The 16,031-nt window shown below is 33.7% G+C and overlaps 1 protein-coding gene across 1 annotated transcript in view; it reads right to left on the bottom strand.

The window, feature by feature from the left end:
- LOC125669757 (ciliogenesis and planar polarity effector 1-like) overlaps positions 1–16,031 on the bottom strand; it is a 68,787-nt gene that overhangs the window by 41,592 nt on the left and 11,164 nt on the right. The window contains exons 8-13 of the mRNA XM_048904488.2: positions 11,859–11,965; positions 11,378–11,632; positions 11,030–11,212; positions 9,592–9,890; positions 8,507–9,350; positions 2,736–2,923 (exon numbers count right to left, since the gene is read on the bottom strand). Of these exons, the coding sequence (XP_048760445.2) occupies positions 2,736–2,923; positions 8,507–9,350; positions 9,592–9,890; positions 11,030–11,212; positions 11,378–11,632; positions 11,859–11,965 (1,876 nt within the window). The remainder of the gene's footprint in view (positions 1–2,735; positions 2,924–8,506; positions 9,351–9,591; positions 9,891–11,029; positions 11,213–11,377; positions 11,633–11,858; positions 11,966–16,031) is intronic.

Genomic DNA, 16,031 nt, shown 5'->3' with positions numbered 1-16,031 from the left:
ATGAAAGAATGTCCTTTCCTGAAAACCAGTGAAAATAGTCCTGTTAAACTTTCTCTAAACTTCATACACAAACTATATGGAATGGACACCCTTTCAATAATTTTCCAGTATTTTTTTCAGATTTCATGGTCCAGTCAAACATATAATCAAAAATATGCAAAAATTTACTACATGTACCCCGTTTTCACTTTTGTAAAAGACATTTATCTGATTTATTTGATTGTACAAGAAAACCTGTCAATAATTTTTTTTTCATTAGACTCAATACATCATGGGGATATGAGGTACTCAAAGTTAAACTACAGTGACATTTTACTTTTTGTTCTTGCACTACTACAACTGTCTGTTATCATCATATATACTTAAAGGGACTGGTTCACGATTTTTGAATAAAATATTTTTTTATTTTTGATGTTAAATATTAAAAGTATAACTCATTTAATGTTGATAACCATTATTTTGACCTTCTGAATACAAGAATAAAAGCTATATTTTAGCCTTCAATATGTGTTACGTAAACAAAGACTCTCGTCTTTTTATGTATACAATCAAACAAGCGAAATATTAATTTTGTAATATAAAGCATCTTAATTTTGCATAGTCGCACATTTTAACTTTTAGATGACACACTTTACCCAAAGAATGCTTGAAATGTGAAAGTTATAATAAACTTAGATCGATATCCATTTCTTTTGAAAATTTCGTAAACAATAACATACCGCAATCTTTGTTTACAAAACAAATAATGAACTCTCTAAAATGAGCTTTTGTGATAATGTATAACCTTGATTTTTAAGTGAAATCTTTTAAACATATTAGATAGTAGATTTTGATATCTAAAAGTGAAAAATAAAATTTTGGGGAAAATCGTGAATCAGTCCCTTTAAAGGGTACCTTAAATCCTTCTCAATATCTAAAATTAAACTATACAAGCCAAATTTGCTCTGAATATCTCTTTCTTTGACAGAGAATTGGAGGAGAAATTTAAGAACAATAAAAACAAGAGGCCCATGGGCCACATCGCTCACCCCAGTCACCTTCACCCTGCTGTTGTTCAGTTGTTCTGATTTTTAAAAGATTTTTTTTGCAATCTTTATTCCCATGAAAAATTCTGACCCCATATTGTCACCCTAACCTAGTCCCAAAGGGTCACAGTATAACCTTAATACAAGGTCATGAGGTGAAAGATCATGGTATGAAATGTAAGGTCTTGCCATAAGGAATCTATATACACTATATGAAAGCCCTACCTTAACCAGTTCTGGAGATAATTGCCTAGGTTAACTTTTCTTAAAAAAGGGTCAAAATCCAATGTCAAGATTACAAGGTCAAACACTTTGGTACCAAAAGGTCACAAAGAATGCACATATGAAATACGAATTAGCCTTATCACTTACCAATCAAAAGTTATGAGCAAGGTAATCTTTTGGACAAACAGACAGGACAAAACTATATGCCCCCCCCCTCCCTTCCAACTTTAGTCACGGAGCACAAAAAAATTTCAAACTACACAACTTAGGAACATTTGCATTTTGATACAATTTATTGTAGCCCTGCTACTCTTGAAAAGAATTTGTTTATATATTTTCCTCTATATTCCCATTTTAAACTTTGATCTCCTATCGTGGCCCCATCCAACCCTCAGGGTAGTAACTATGTCAGGAAGCTAGCGCTTTCACATAAGTTTCTTATTTTCTAGCCCAGTTGTTCTTGATTAAAAGATTTTTAAATGACCCCACCTCATTTTTTCTTGATTTAATTCCCCCTTAGAGGACATGGTCTTTCATTTGAACAAACTAGAATCCTCTTTACCCTAGGATGATTTGTACCAAGTTCGATTGAAATTGGCCAGTGGTTCTGGAGAAGAAGATGAAAATGTTAAAAGTTAACAATAACAGATGCTGGACAAATTTTGACCAAAAAAGCTTACTTGAGCCTAATTGGCGAGCCAAAAATTGCAATTTTTTTAATTTGCTTTGGATTGAGAGCCTTACCACTGTGACATCACAATATAACTATAACATCATAGTATGAGACGTAACATAGTTTAGTAAGCTATGATGTCACAGCTATGGTTAAGCGACGACAGCCACTATTGTGACATTGAGTTTCTGACATATTTCAATCACGTGATCAGTGTCCTGCCTATCCTTAATCAATGATAAAATAGTATTCTTTACTGAATGAACAAAGCAAACTGGTACAAGACAAAATGAATTTAACATGAAATCTTACAACACAGAATCAAATATTCCTCTTGACAACACTTTAGATAGAGATGGTCTTCAAGTAATCCTGTCATAGAAAAGTTATAATAGGTATATAGTTCTGTTACTGTCCCTATTATTCACTTTAAATGATGAATGAAATTCTTTAATACAATAATAATTACAATTCTTTGAGCAGTAATTCTACTTCATTGTAACAGTCTTTGGGATAGCTCTATCAGGCTTGGCCAACCAGCAGAACTACATATTTAGTGATGAAAATCGTGATTGCTTATGGACGAGCGCTTTGAAATTAAATGTCTGATGCAACATTCACTATAATTACTTCATTCTGAATATTAGAAAAAATGTTTGCTCTGCATGGTCTACACTAAATAAAAGTCCCTGCCCTTGTTCTGAGAAAAATCAAAGAAAGATGACTTCTGTTTTCAGAGTACATGCATAAATGAATCTCAATGTCTCATAAATAATCATGAAATTCCGGCCTGTTGGAGTGTGATGATTCACCTTGTGGTAATTTCGGGGTTGCCAATTTCTTGGATGGGGCACTGCCATCAATTTCATGAATGATCTGCTCCACAGCAAAGAGAAGACTCCGCAGCTGCTCCGCGTCCCTCTGAGCTCCACCATGTTGTTGTAGGTCAGACTGGTACTGGAGCAGGCCACGGTACAACAGCTTCCACGTCCCACACAGTCTGTGTAAAGAAAAAGAAATGTACAGGCTCTTATCATTTGTATAAAAGCCCTTAATTGATTAAATCCATATCACGATTTACATGATATCCATGGGCAATAACACAACCTGAGTAAAGTTTTGAGGTCCCACACTGTAAGCTTGACCAATAACTAAACAAATGTACACCAAATATCTCAAGATGCTTGAATATCACCCAGTATTTTGTAACCTAGTTACTGCTACTGGAAAGAAGATTTTAAAAGAATCGTAAGGTAACTCCACCCTTCTAGAACTATAGGTTCATTGTTATATTTGATTGTTGATTCTTCAAATGATATATCTTAGTAACAAATAAAAACAAGAGGTACTGTGAGCAATGCTCACTAAGAATACCCCCCGCTTACCCCAATCTCCGAAAGGGTGTTGTTAATAGGTATAAATTACCTCTTTCCTGAGTGTAAAAATATGGTATGCCTTTGTAGAAGAAAATGGAAGATATAGTCCGAACACAAATCCATGGTATAAACCTATAATTTTGACCTTGAGATCAAAGATTAAGGTCATAAAGAGGTCATGAATGTACATGACACATAGTCTCATGGTGATACACCCATGTCTTATGGTATGACTATGTCAAAACCCTATAATCAATTTTGACCTTGTGGTCAAAGTATAAGGTCATATAGAGGTCATGAAGGTACCCGAGACATCATCTCATGGTAATACACTCAAATGTGTCAAATATGGTATGCCTATGTTAAAGAACAAAGAAGTCATGGCCCGGACACGAATCCATTGTAAAAAACCTTTAATTTTGACCTTGAGGTCAAGGGTCAAGGTCATATAGAGGTCATGAAGGTACTAGACACATCGTCTCATGTTGATCCACCTGTGTGCCAAATATGGTATGCCTATGCAGTGCTCCAAGTTGCGAGTAAAACGGTCGCATTTGTGACCAGAAAATCGATTTTGCGACTAGAGATTATAATTAAGTCGCATTTTCGCGAGTGGAGAAAATTTGGGCATCCAGTAAAATTTTAGAATCGGGATCGGAAGTCTGAATAAATATTTTTCAGTCTCGGTCAAAGCAATCAAGATGGCGGGAAAACGAGGTTTAGAGCAATTTGGATTTATCAATAGTAAAAAGCAGAAGCCTCAGCCTAGTACATGTAACAAAGAAATTCAAGAATCACACGGAGAAAGAACTGTATCAAAAGATGATGTAGCAATGTCTAAAGAGAAATGCAAAAGTAAAGGAAGAACCCCAGTCCTGAAATGGCTGAGGGAATTTTTGTGATGGCAAAATGTTTTGCAGAATTTGTGATGCCAATTAGCCACCAACGTCCACCATTTCTGGACACCCATTGTCCTATTTCGCCATAAGTATACATCTTTCAAACGTGGAAGTGTGACTATTCACGGTAACAGTAAGAGTCTACATGTCTTTGTCCGTGACTGCATAATTAACAGTAATTTGAGAGGGGCAACTGTTGCTGTTAATTTTCAAAGACAATCAAACTCGGATGTAGTGTTCTTATTGATGCTGGTACTAATTGTTCAGCAAAAGATCCAACAAAACTAGAAGCTCTTATTCGCATGATAAGCAGTGAAGGCCCACTTATTGAGAACTTTAAAGCAAATCCTTGTGTGGAACGCTGGGTTTTCTTCCCCAGAAACGTACTGTAAAATGTACAGGATGGCCCAATGCAATACAACTTTTGCCAGAGTAAATACTTGACTTGTTAGCATCCAGTATGTTTCACAGTACATTTCTATTCAGTTTAAAAATAAAACAAACAAAACGCATACATGGGTGTTCATTTTTTACAAAATCTTTTACTATGGTGAGTAGAAATTTTGAAAATGGCAACTAGAAATTTGAAAATGGCGACCAGAAATATTTCTAGGTCGCCATTTTGCGACCTGATAGCAGATGCGACTTGGAGCACTGCTATGTCAAAGAACAAAGAAGTTATGGCCCGGACACGAATCTGCACAGACAGACAGACGGACAGACAGAGTGATTCCTATCTACCCCCCTGAACTTCGTTCGGGGGGTATAATGATAAAATAATTATGTTGCGGAATTAATAAACTATTTATCAATTAGTACACATATACCTTTATCACTGTTAGAAAATTGCAATTTTCCTTAACAGCATTATCAAAATTTCATGAAACTGTTTCTTTAAGAAATATACAAAATATTTGTGAAAAATAAAGGAAATCTATTGCATAATGGACTTGATAAATAATATCATGAAAACAGAGTTATTGCCCTTGAATTTAATATTTTGAAACATTTTATTGATTATTCATATATAACTTAGACTTTTGAAAAATTTTGTGGTTAACAAGATTTTTTTACAATAACTATTGAAAAAGACTCCAACAAAATCCATGTTCCTGTCATGCATAAATCTTATATATCATTGACTTTGCAAAATCTTAACGACGTCACAGGAGGGTGGAACTATGTTTTAAAGGAACTCTCTGGATGCAGGATCTTAAATGCAGGTGCACTCCAACCAAAGCTATCATAATTCAAATTCTTTTAAATGTATACTACACAGAGGCCTCCACACACTTCATAATAAAACCGGTCATGGTAACTCAGTAGTAGAGCATTCGCTTAGTAACTGGGAGGTCATGATTTCTAGCCCCACTGTGCCATGACCTCGTCAAACACAAGACGTTAAAATAGGTAGTGATTGCTCCTTCACCAAATGCTCAGTCTTTAGAAGTGAAAATCACGGGTCTTTCGGATATGACCTTCAAAACGGATGTCCCATGCAGCAGCAGGCATTGGCATGTTAAAGAACCCTCATTGCTACAGTCCTAAGCGCTATGCATAGACCTAAATTTGTGGTACTTCACCTACAGCTGGTGACATCTCAATATGAGTGAAAAATTCTTGTAGGGAAGTAATTCAAACAAACCACCACTTCATAATGACACTGTTAAAAGAATTTTGTCACTACAAATTAGATCTACTTCAAAAAGGGTGTGACACTTCATTTGAACAAAGTTGAATTCTCTTGACCCAAGCATGCTTTGTGGCAAGTTTGTTTGAAATTAGCTCTGTATGTTTCAAGAGAAGTTGAAAAATGTTAAAAGTTTATGGATGGACAGATAGATGGACACCAGACAAAAGGTGATCATTAAAGCTCACTTGAGCTTATATAGCTCAGGTTTAATATCACTTACAATTACATGTCAGTTATCCATTCATGAAATAGATCACAATGATCAATCAGGTTTTTTTTGGCATGGATTTAGTGATACCAAATCTGGGCTAAAATTGAGTGATTAAATATGGTCCAAAAACTGTATCAAATTCTTAAAATCCCTTTGAAGCAGCATTAACTGCAGAAATTTTGCTTTAGAAAAAGATTGGGGCTTTGGGGGATGGGGGGGGGGGGGGGGGTCATTCTCACATCTTCAATTTGGTTTTTCAATTCTAATACATATACGTAAATTGTGATGTCATTATGATTTCAGACATACATTTTATGTTACTGGTTGTAAAAACATATTTATGAACTATTTTCAAAAACATCAAATGTAATATTGAAAAATACATTTGTAATCTAATGGTATTTCACACCTGCTATCAACAGCTATTACCAGCTTAATCCTTACCTCATGTGAGATATAATAACATGCCTGCTTAAATTCCAAGTATTACGTCAACTGTTTGTGTAGGTTTTGTGAAAGTAGACCAAATAATTTAAACAAGAGGTCCATCGCCCACAATAGTGACAATACTCACCAGAGTCACCCAAGACTGTCGTCTTTATCAGAAATTTCTTAAAAGATTTTTTATCCTCTTTATTTCAACAAAAAAGTTTGAAAGCATATCATGACCACAATGGGTCAGGACTCAACTGAACTTCTAATCTAAGCATTACTAACATGAACTAGCTTTTCTGAAGAAGATTTTTTAAAGATTTTTTTCCCCCCTATATTCATGTATCATGTAAAATCTGATCCCTAATTCTAGCTCCACCTAACCCCAAGGTCCAGAAAGAAAAAAAAGAATAAAACATCTTTGAATCCACACAACTTGGGAATGTTTGCATATCAACATGATTTAGTCTGGGCCTTCTATTCTTGAATTCTTTTTTTTTTTTTTAAGAATTTCCTACATATTCTCATGTAAAACTTTGAATCCCTGTTTTAGCCTCATCTTAGTCTTCAAACATAAATCTGTATTACAATAGAATGCTTGCATATTAATGTTAATAATTTTGAATAATGGCCAGTGAATTTTTAAAAGAAGATTTTTTAATGTGTTTTACCATGGACATTTTGAACTTGTTTTGTTGCCTCACCCTATCTGCCAGAGTCTGACTCCCAGGACCATGATTCAAACAAACTCTCCACTATCTGAGGATGACTGCATACTGTTGTTCTAGAGAAGATTTTCAAATTTTTCTCCCATATTTTCATGTAAAATGTTTAATCCATATTGTGTTTCAATCCTACCCCTGGGCACTGAATAGAAGCAACTTGAATCTGCACTACCTGAGGATGCTTGCATATTAATGTGACTAATATTGGCCCTGCTGCTCTTCAGAATAAGATTTTCTCCTATCTATTTTCATGTAAAATTTGATACCCTATGGAGTACCCATCCTACCCCCCCCCCACCCCCAAAGATTTGTGCAAACTTAATCTGCACTACCTGAGGATGCTTTAATATGACTAATCATGACCCAGCCACTCTTGAGGAAAAGATTGTAAAGGTGGGTTTTTTTTTACTATATATACACGTATATCCATGTAACTATCCCCATTGTGGCCCTAACCACAAAACATTGACTTCAACAAATTTGAATCTGCACTACCTGAAGATGCTTGCCTATTAACATTAATTGTAAGAAAGAAATTTTTTTAAAAGATTTTTTACTACAATTTACATTTGGTCTAGTAAACAATCTAGCTTTACCAGACTAAAATTTAATTTTACCAGACCAAAATTTCTAAAGTGGAAAATTTGTTTATCAACTGAAATTCTTATAGCTACCCCTGATTTACCTTGCATAAAATCAATCCAAACGTTAATTTTGAAAAAAAGAAGTAGTATAATACCGGAAATACTATACACAAATAAAAAAAAAAAAAACAAAGCTGGGCATTTGGTCCAGAATTATTATAGGATTAAACATTCTTTTTTAAGAATTTATCGATGTGTAAACTCCGGACATTTTACTCACAAACTGAATAAAAGTGCGAAGCACTTTTATGTTAAGTTTGTGAGTAAAATGTCCGGAGTTTACACATCGATAAATTCTTCAAAAAGAATGTTTGATTCTTATAATTCCAATTGATTCACTTTATTAACAATTGCAAAAATTTGAATAGTTTCCCCGCATCATGTTATTTGTTTTCAGGCGTGTATGAATACATCGCGTTTTCGGATTTATTGATTTATAAACTCTTGTTCAGCTTTATTTTTGTCCAATCAAAACAATTGTAATAAATAACATTGGAATTATACAAAATTTTACCAGACCGAGCGATTATTTTACTGGAAATGTCTGACGATCCGACAAATTTTGCATAGTCTGATGACAAGGGAAAAAAACACAATACCAACCTTTTACCGGGAAGCTGATCTTGTTGATCTAGACCTAGACTTCTAGGATCTGTGTAAATTATCTCCCTTGCCACAGATCTTGGCGACAAATGTGCCTTCATTAGAATGGCTGGTTCATAGGCATGTCTCTGTTGACCTCTGACCTCGAGAGGTAAACCTGTGTAGGCAGATGATGACTTTGGCACCCACACATACACTCTGTTCAGAATTGATTCTGCAAACTTTAGGAGGGCATAACAGCCCGAAAGAGTTTTGATTCTTGGATCTGATGCGTAAAGTTCTCTGTTGTTTAGAACAAGTTCCAATGTATGGTGAATGAATTTCAAAGCTGGTGACATCAAGTGTTGATTGATAATATCAAATCTTAAAAGTTCCATTATTTTCTTGAATGTGTTAACAATGAAGAACAGTCTTGGATTTTGAGCAGACGATGGCTTTAACTGCCTGTGGGACAGAATTTCTTCCATATTTGGAAAATCAAGAATGATGGAAAAAAGTTTCACAAAATTGTGCGTGAAATATTTGGTTGTAGTGTCTGTTTCTATGTTCCAAAGATCAGTAAACGATGCTGCCAACTTCCAGCAGGTGAACAAAGAATTTTCTGCCACTTCAAAGTGCCTGGCAACTGCCTCTAGACTATTTAATCCTGCTGTGTTATCTAGATCTATCACATCACCATCACATTCTGCGAAAAGAATCTTGCCATGACTGAGGGCATCAAATCCTGGATTCTCCGGTTCAAGAAAACTGGTATCTTCACTATCCAATGTACCATTCAATGTGGTATCCGGTTCTTCAAACCGAAAATGTCTCTTCTTTAAAGGTATTCTTCCTTGCTTGGCACCTAAGGATATATTTGGAAAGTTTGAAACTTCAAAAGTTTGACACATTTGTAAAATTCATTCTGGTAAATCATAATACTTAGAGGTCTCTGTTGAGGTTGTAGCTCTACTGGTATACCTCACTATTCACAATACAATTCAACTGTCCCTTTTTTCCAAGAAATAAAAAACTTAATTTCATCCGTATGTATGTATTATTATAACTGTAACTGCCACTATTTCTCTTTCTATTCTACCACATACCTGAGGAGGCACGAAGGTGATAAGCAGTTACAACAGAATGGTCCAAGTTTTCTTTCTCCATTATCCTCTGCAGGTGTTTAGATGACAACAGAATCAGATCCCTCATCAGTGACATGCAAGTGACGTCTGCACTGATCTGGATCACAGTGACCATGAATCCATCGGAAAAAAGAATAATCGGCAATCCTGGATGTGTGGTGACAGAGAATCGCTGGCGCATTTTATCTGATTCAGAAATAATGGAACTTGGTGAAACTGGCCTGCCATCAGGAGAAAACACTTTTCCCTCTTGTCCGGTACTGCAGAAAAAAGAAATTGTTAGCAAAGAGCAATTTAGGCATAGAAGCAATACTTCTAACCCCATGGGTCCTGAATTCTTTACTATTGCATGATGCAGAAGGAACTGCAATGCAAAACTGCTAAATTTGCCATAGTGGCATACATAAATACATGAAATAAGCTAGTGACCTATGGAGGCAATAGTAAAGATCCCTGTACAATAAATGTGTAAAAGACTATATATGGTCTTGCTTGGCCCAAATGAAACTTTCGATTTCTTTGTTGTTTTACATCACATTCATAAAATTTTCACTTATAAAGAAATGTCATCAGCTGTAGGTAAACTCAAAATGAGATCGGATACCATTAACAAATTTACACTTTTTAGCAGTCATTTTGAAAATTTCAAGTTCACCATTTTATTCCCCCATCCTCAACTACCCCTACATACCAAATCTTATTGAGATTGGATAACATTGAAAAATTGACACATTCTTGCAGGTCATTTTGAAAATGGCAAACATTTTGAAAATTTCAAGTTCAATTAATTTTTTTTCAAATTTCCACCATTTTGAAAATTTTCAGTTTTCTATTTGATTTGCCATCCTCAACTATATATGAAATTTCATCGAGATCAGAAAAAGTTAAAATTTGATGCATTTTTGGCAGCCATTTTGAAAATGGTAGATAGCTGAAAATTTTGAGTTAACTATTTTATTCGCCATCTTCGACTACCCCTATATACCAAATTTCATTGACAATGCACAATGTAAAAGTTTGAGGCGATAAAAATTGTGTTTTGCAATTTTCTTATTGACTTACATAGTAAAAATTTAAAACCTCACCCCCTTTTGATACCCTAAAAATATGCTTTGCCTCTCACATATTGCAAAACTTGAATGCTGAGTAGTTTGATCCATGACAAAGACCTAAAAATCAATTGTCATTGTTTTGAATCTACCCTATTCCATTTTGCCTCCTAAAGAGTCCTAGCTATTATCAATAGCCAATGAAATTCAGGGTGGAAAAGGTGAAAATTAAATACATATCTGTATACAATCAGCAGTTCTTGATAATAAAATTGCAGAACAAAATTACATATGAAATAACAGAAAAATAAAAAAACAAAACAAATATTTCTCCACAGTGTCTCATTCACCTTATGATCTGTAGAGGGTGCAATGGGAGAAAGTACGATGGTCCCAGGTTCAAACCCTGTCCCTGGATGGTAAGAATTAGTGGTTCTCCCAGTCGGCTGACCAGGCACACTGACCCGCTCTTCATTATACAAACTAGAAACAAATCATCTGCTGTCCATGCCATGTCTGCTACCCAGTAACTCCTGAAGAAATCCACACAAGTGAATATTTAGATCTTCCTCAACACTCCTCGCAGTTCAATCCTGACAATTTTTTAATATTCTTCACAAAAATTCCAGTACTTTTTCAATATCAATTTATTAATGAATTTTCTATTTCAATGATCCTAGAATACCGTCTTCCCTTACCTTCCCCTGTGTGACCCTTTGTCTCTGACCCCACAACCCTTAAGGTTAGACACCAGGACAGTGTCAGTGAGGGGAGAAACGAACAGCAGACTGGTTAGAGCTGGTCTGTTCTGGTTCATAGCTACTGCCACAATCTGCCCACTTCTGATGTAATTGGTCACTATGGCTCCTCTGGAGGACACTGGCTGAAACCTTGCATTGATATGTTTGAAGGGATACTTGATGACATTCCATTCAACATGAAATGATGGAGATCTGAAAAGACAAAACAGTGAATTTATAGTGCCTAGATTTTCATACAAACTCAAATTTACTATTTTTGAATTTACATGCATTATATTAGTCAGACTACAAATGAAAATTCTTAAGAATCGAGTCATATTATCTGTAAAATTTCAACTACAATTACATGTCAAAATATGATGCATTGTGGATATAAAACACTGAAAAGTGATTTAAAATCAAAATAATACAAACTGACCCATCATGACTGGCATCTGCCCTGGTAAATCGTAGCAACAAGGTGACGATACACACATCATTGTCGTTATTATATACAAATGAGCACTGACAGCAGTGGCCTAAGCTCTATAAAGAAAAGTCAGTAAATACAAAATTAGGAAATAAAGAATGAATGAATGAATGACTTATTTTTCTACCTGTGGGATAACATGACTTATTTTTCTACCTATGGTATAATATGACTTATTTTTCTACCTGTGGGATGACATGACTTATTTTTCTACCTGTGGGATGACATGACTTATTTTTCTACCTGTGGGATAACATGACTTATCTTTTTACCTGTGGGATAACATGACTTATTTTTCTACCTGTAGGATAACATGACTTATCTTTTTACCTGTGGAATAACATGACTTATTTTTCTACCTGTGGAATAACATGACTTTTTTTTCTACCTGTGGGATAGCATGATTTATTTTTCTACCTGTGGGATGACATCACTTATTTCTCTACCTTTGGGATGACATCACTTATTTCTCGACCTGTGGGATAACATTTCTATCTATCATTAAAAGATACAAATGCAATAAAACTATATAATCATATTCCACAATGCATACTTTTTCATAAAATGTATAAACAATCCAGGAAAAGTAACATAACTAAGAAAGCTGTACATACACTCTCTTCATCAAAATTAATTCTCTCTGAATAATAATATCATATGAAATATGACTCAATGCATGATTCATGAACATATGATTGATGCATGTAAAAATTATTATATCATTAAAGTTTTCATGGAGTGTGACAGTGATCATTTTTAGTTATAAATCAAGGTGATTTGTAAGTCGGTTTTATGAAAACAATGAGAAAACCATCAGGGTTCTTTTTTTACCTAGTGTGCATATTAACATGACTACCTGAACATACTGCTAGTTGTATAAAACTTTAAAACCGTTATCAAAGTTAGTTTTTTGATCATCCTAGCAAAAAAATTACAGAAATTTTATACTCATAATATTTGTACTAGAGTATTTGTTCATATACACGCACTTGGACCCCTTAATTTAGGCCACACTGAGATAAAGTGACCTCATTGGACAATAGTACAATGTCATGTATATTAAACAAGGATGGCTGCACATTATTCTCACTAAATGTACCCCCATAGTCCTGTTGTCCATGAGAAGATCTTCCAGATAGCATTGTGGGCCCCATCCTGGCTCATAGTTGATCACACACATATTTGAAACTGCATTTGATGATGATGTTTATATACATCAAATCAAAATACAAATACTTTCATAGTCTTTCAATGCATACTATTTTTTATATATTGTACATGTATACATTATGTGTATATTGTATACTTTATGTATATATTGTATACTTTGTGTATATTGTATACTTTATGTGTATATTGTATACTTGTATATTGTATACTTTATGTGTATATTGTATATTTTATGCATATATTGTATACTTCATGTGTATATTGTATACTTTATGTGTATATTGTATACTTGTATATTGTATACTTTATGTGTATATTGTATATTTTATGTGTATATTGTATACTTTATGTGTATATTGTATACTTTATGTGTATATTGTATATTTTATGTGTATATTGTATACTTTTTGTATATCATATACTTGTATATTGTATACTTTATGTGTATATTGTATACTTTATGCATATATTGTATACTTTATGTTTATATTGTATACTTGATGTGTATATTGTATACTTGATGTGTATATTGTATACTTTATGTGTATATTGTATACTTTATGTGTATTTGTATATTTTATGTGTATATTGTATACTTTATGTGTATATATTGTATACTTTATATACTGTATACTTTATGTATATACTGTATACTTTATGTATATACTGTATACTTTATGTGTACAATGTATATTGTATACTTTATGTGTATCTATTTTAGCTTGATTTATATTTGAGCACCATGGGCACTAAAGCAAAAGCACTGATCTGAAGTAGTACTAAAATACAAAATTCTCTATATATGAATTATTGTATACAACAAAAACAACTAATTCATGATTTTGCCAAATGGTATATTAGATCCCACTGTGCTAAATTCATCGTACCAGAACTCTCACTCAAAGACTCAGCCCAGGCCATGGAACCATGGTTTGAATGAACTTGAATCTACACTACAAGAAGTTATATATTCCTTCACTAATTTTCATGACTTGTAGCCCCACTGTTCTTAGAAGACACAAACCTCTTCTACATCATTAGCATAGGCAAAGTGAAACTTACACACTGAATTACAAAGACACAATTACAAGAAGAAATCTTCCTGATAATTCTTATTACAATTTCTGAGTATATTTGACAATTCAGTGGTCACATGTAACTTGGAACTAGCTGTGTTTTTAAATGGGGAAGCTCTTCAAACAAAGAAGGATGTCACACAGAGATTTATGCTTAGAGTGATTTCAGAAATCTTCACAATGTGACAAAAATCGTTTTAAAAATTAGTAATTCTGTATTAGAGAAAAAAACCAAAAACATTGTGATCGCACTCCTGGTCCAAAGTGCCTGATGAATGAGGATGGATTGATGTCTGAAGGTATGGAATTAAATGAATGACTCATGCATAAACATTGATTTCTTGGACTCAATGTTTTAATCAATTATCAAATAAATCAGAAGAAAACCCATATTTCTGAACTTCAGGATAAAATACATTTGGATTGTGCAGGCTAACTCTATCAAAAACTAACTTACCTTTATTATGAAATGCTTATACTATGTGGAAAATTCATACAGATATTAATTAAATTCGTTATCTGTCTTACATAAACTCGCATGTAATTGTCATTTTGTAATTTTCAATGATTTTTTTATATACAATTTTCAAGATTCTGAAACATTTTCAAAAACAATGTTCAAAATGTCTTCATAGCAACAGTATCAGAAATTCACAAAAAAGAGAGAAAAACTGGATACATTACCTGCATTCATTAAGGAACAACTTTTTGGGAACATTTGAATATGACATTGGAGCACATAAATGGTGTAGCCATTTTCACAAATTATAACTTGCCCCAATTCACAACCCAAAGAAGATGGCCATGGGCCTCACAAATTTTCTAAATCACATAGCTCTTTTATCAGAATTGAAATCTAGGGGTTTTTTTCAGTGTATATCTTGGTTTGGTTCATTTTATGTTTATATAAGAGCAGTTTATAAAAATAAAAAGGATGCACTGTCTAACACAACTTTATCTCCTATACTGTATATAACCAAATGATATTATATGTAATCATTAAATCAAAAAAATTCATGTCAGATATTTTACATGTTTTACAAGCCAGGGTAAATAACATGACATCACAATTAACATTGAATCTTGATGAATACATTTAAAGGAACAAATGTTACATTTTTGTCCTTGTGTTGTCACTTTATTTACCTCCAAAGTCAGCAAAGTGTATGAAAATTTACTTGCAAATTCGTAACCAATCTGAGCTATATAGAAATACAGTATAATGGGTATTTTCTGCAGTTGTCCATTTTTTGTGGAATTTTGCAGATAGGAAAAATCCACAAAACTTACAATCGCAAAATATATATACAATGTACATGCACATAGGTATAATGAAACCGCAGAAATTGGAAAGCTTTCTACCATTTACAGATCAAATCGCAAATTTTCCAACCGCAGAAAATACCCATTATATGGTAAATATGATTATACATATATGATGGAAATCTTTAATCACTCTTTCTAATCAAAGTGCAGTTGTAATCTTGATCCAAAGATTCCTGATATCAATCTACATATGAAAATCCATAAAACCAAACATCTAATTATCTATATGGCACATATTTTAAACTAATCTTTATTCTCAACTACTTTTATTTGCAAATCACTGTGGGAAGGTGTTCACTATAAGTAATAAAAAAAACTGACAAGTCCGAAAACGCCCTGCAAAAAATCTGAAAATCAAAAAATATTTTTGTCTTCCTCTGCCTTTTCCAAGTATTCTGTATAAACTATGTGTAAATATACCTAAGGAAACTTAAGTTATTACATGCCACAGAAAGTGCTGATAGACGGGCATGATTGCTATTGGAATCTGAGTGTTACCTTTAAATTCTATGAAAATCTTCTTAAGCAATCTTGAATTATTGCTTGCCAT

Source organism: Ostrea edulis, chromosome 4 (assembly GCF_947568905.1).
Source record: "Ostrea edulis chromosome 4, xbOstEdul1.1, whole genome shotgun sequence".
Classification (NCBI taxonomy): Eukaryota; Metazoa; Mollusca; class Bivalvia; order Ostreida; family Ostreidae; genus Ostrea; species Ostrea edulis.
Note: the sequence above shows the minus strand (reverse complement) of the source record. Positions and strands in the feature narration are given on the sequence as shown.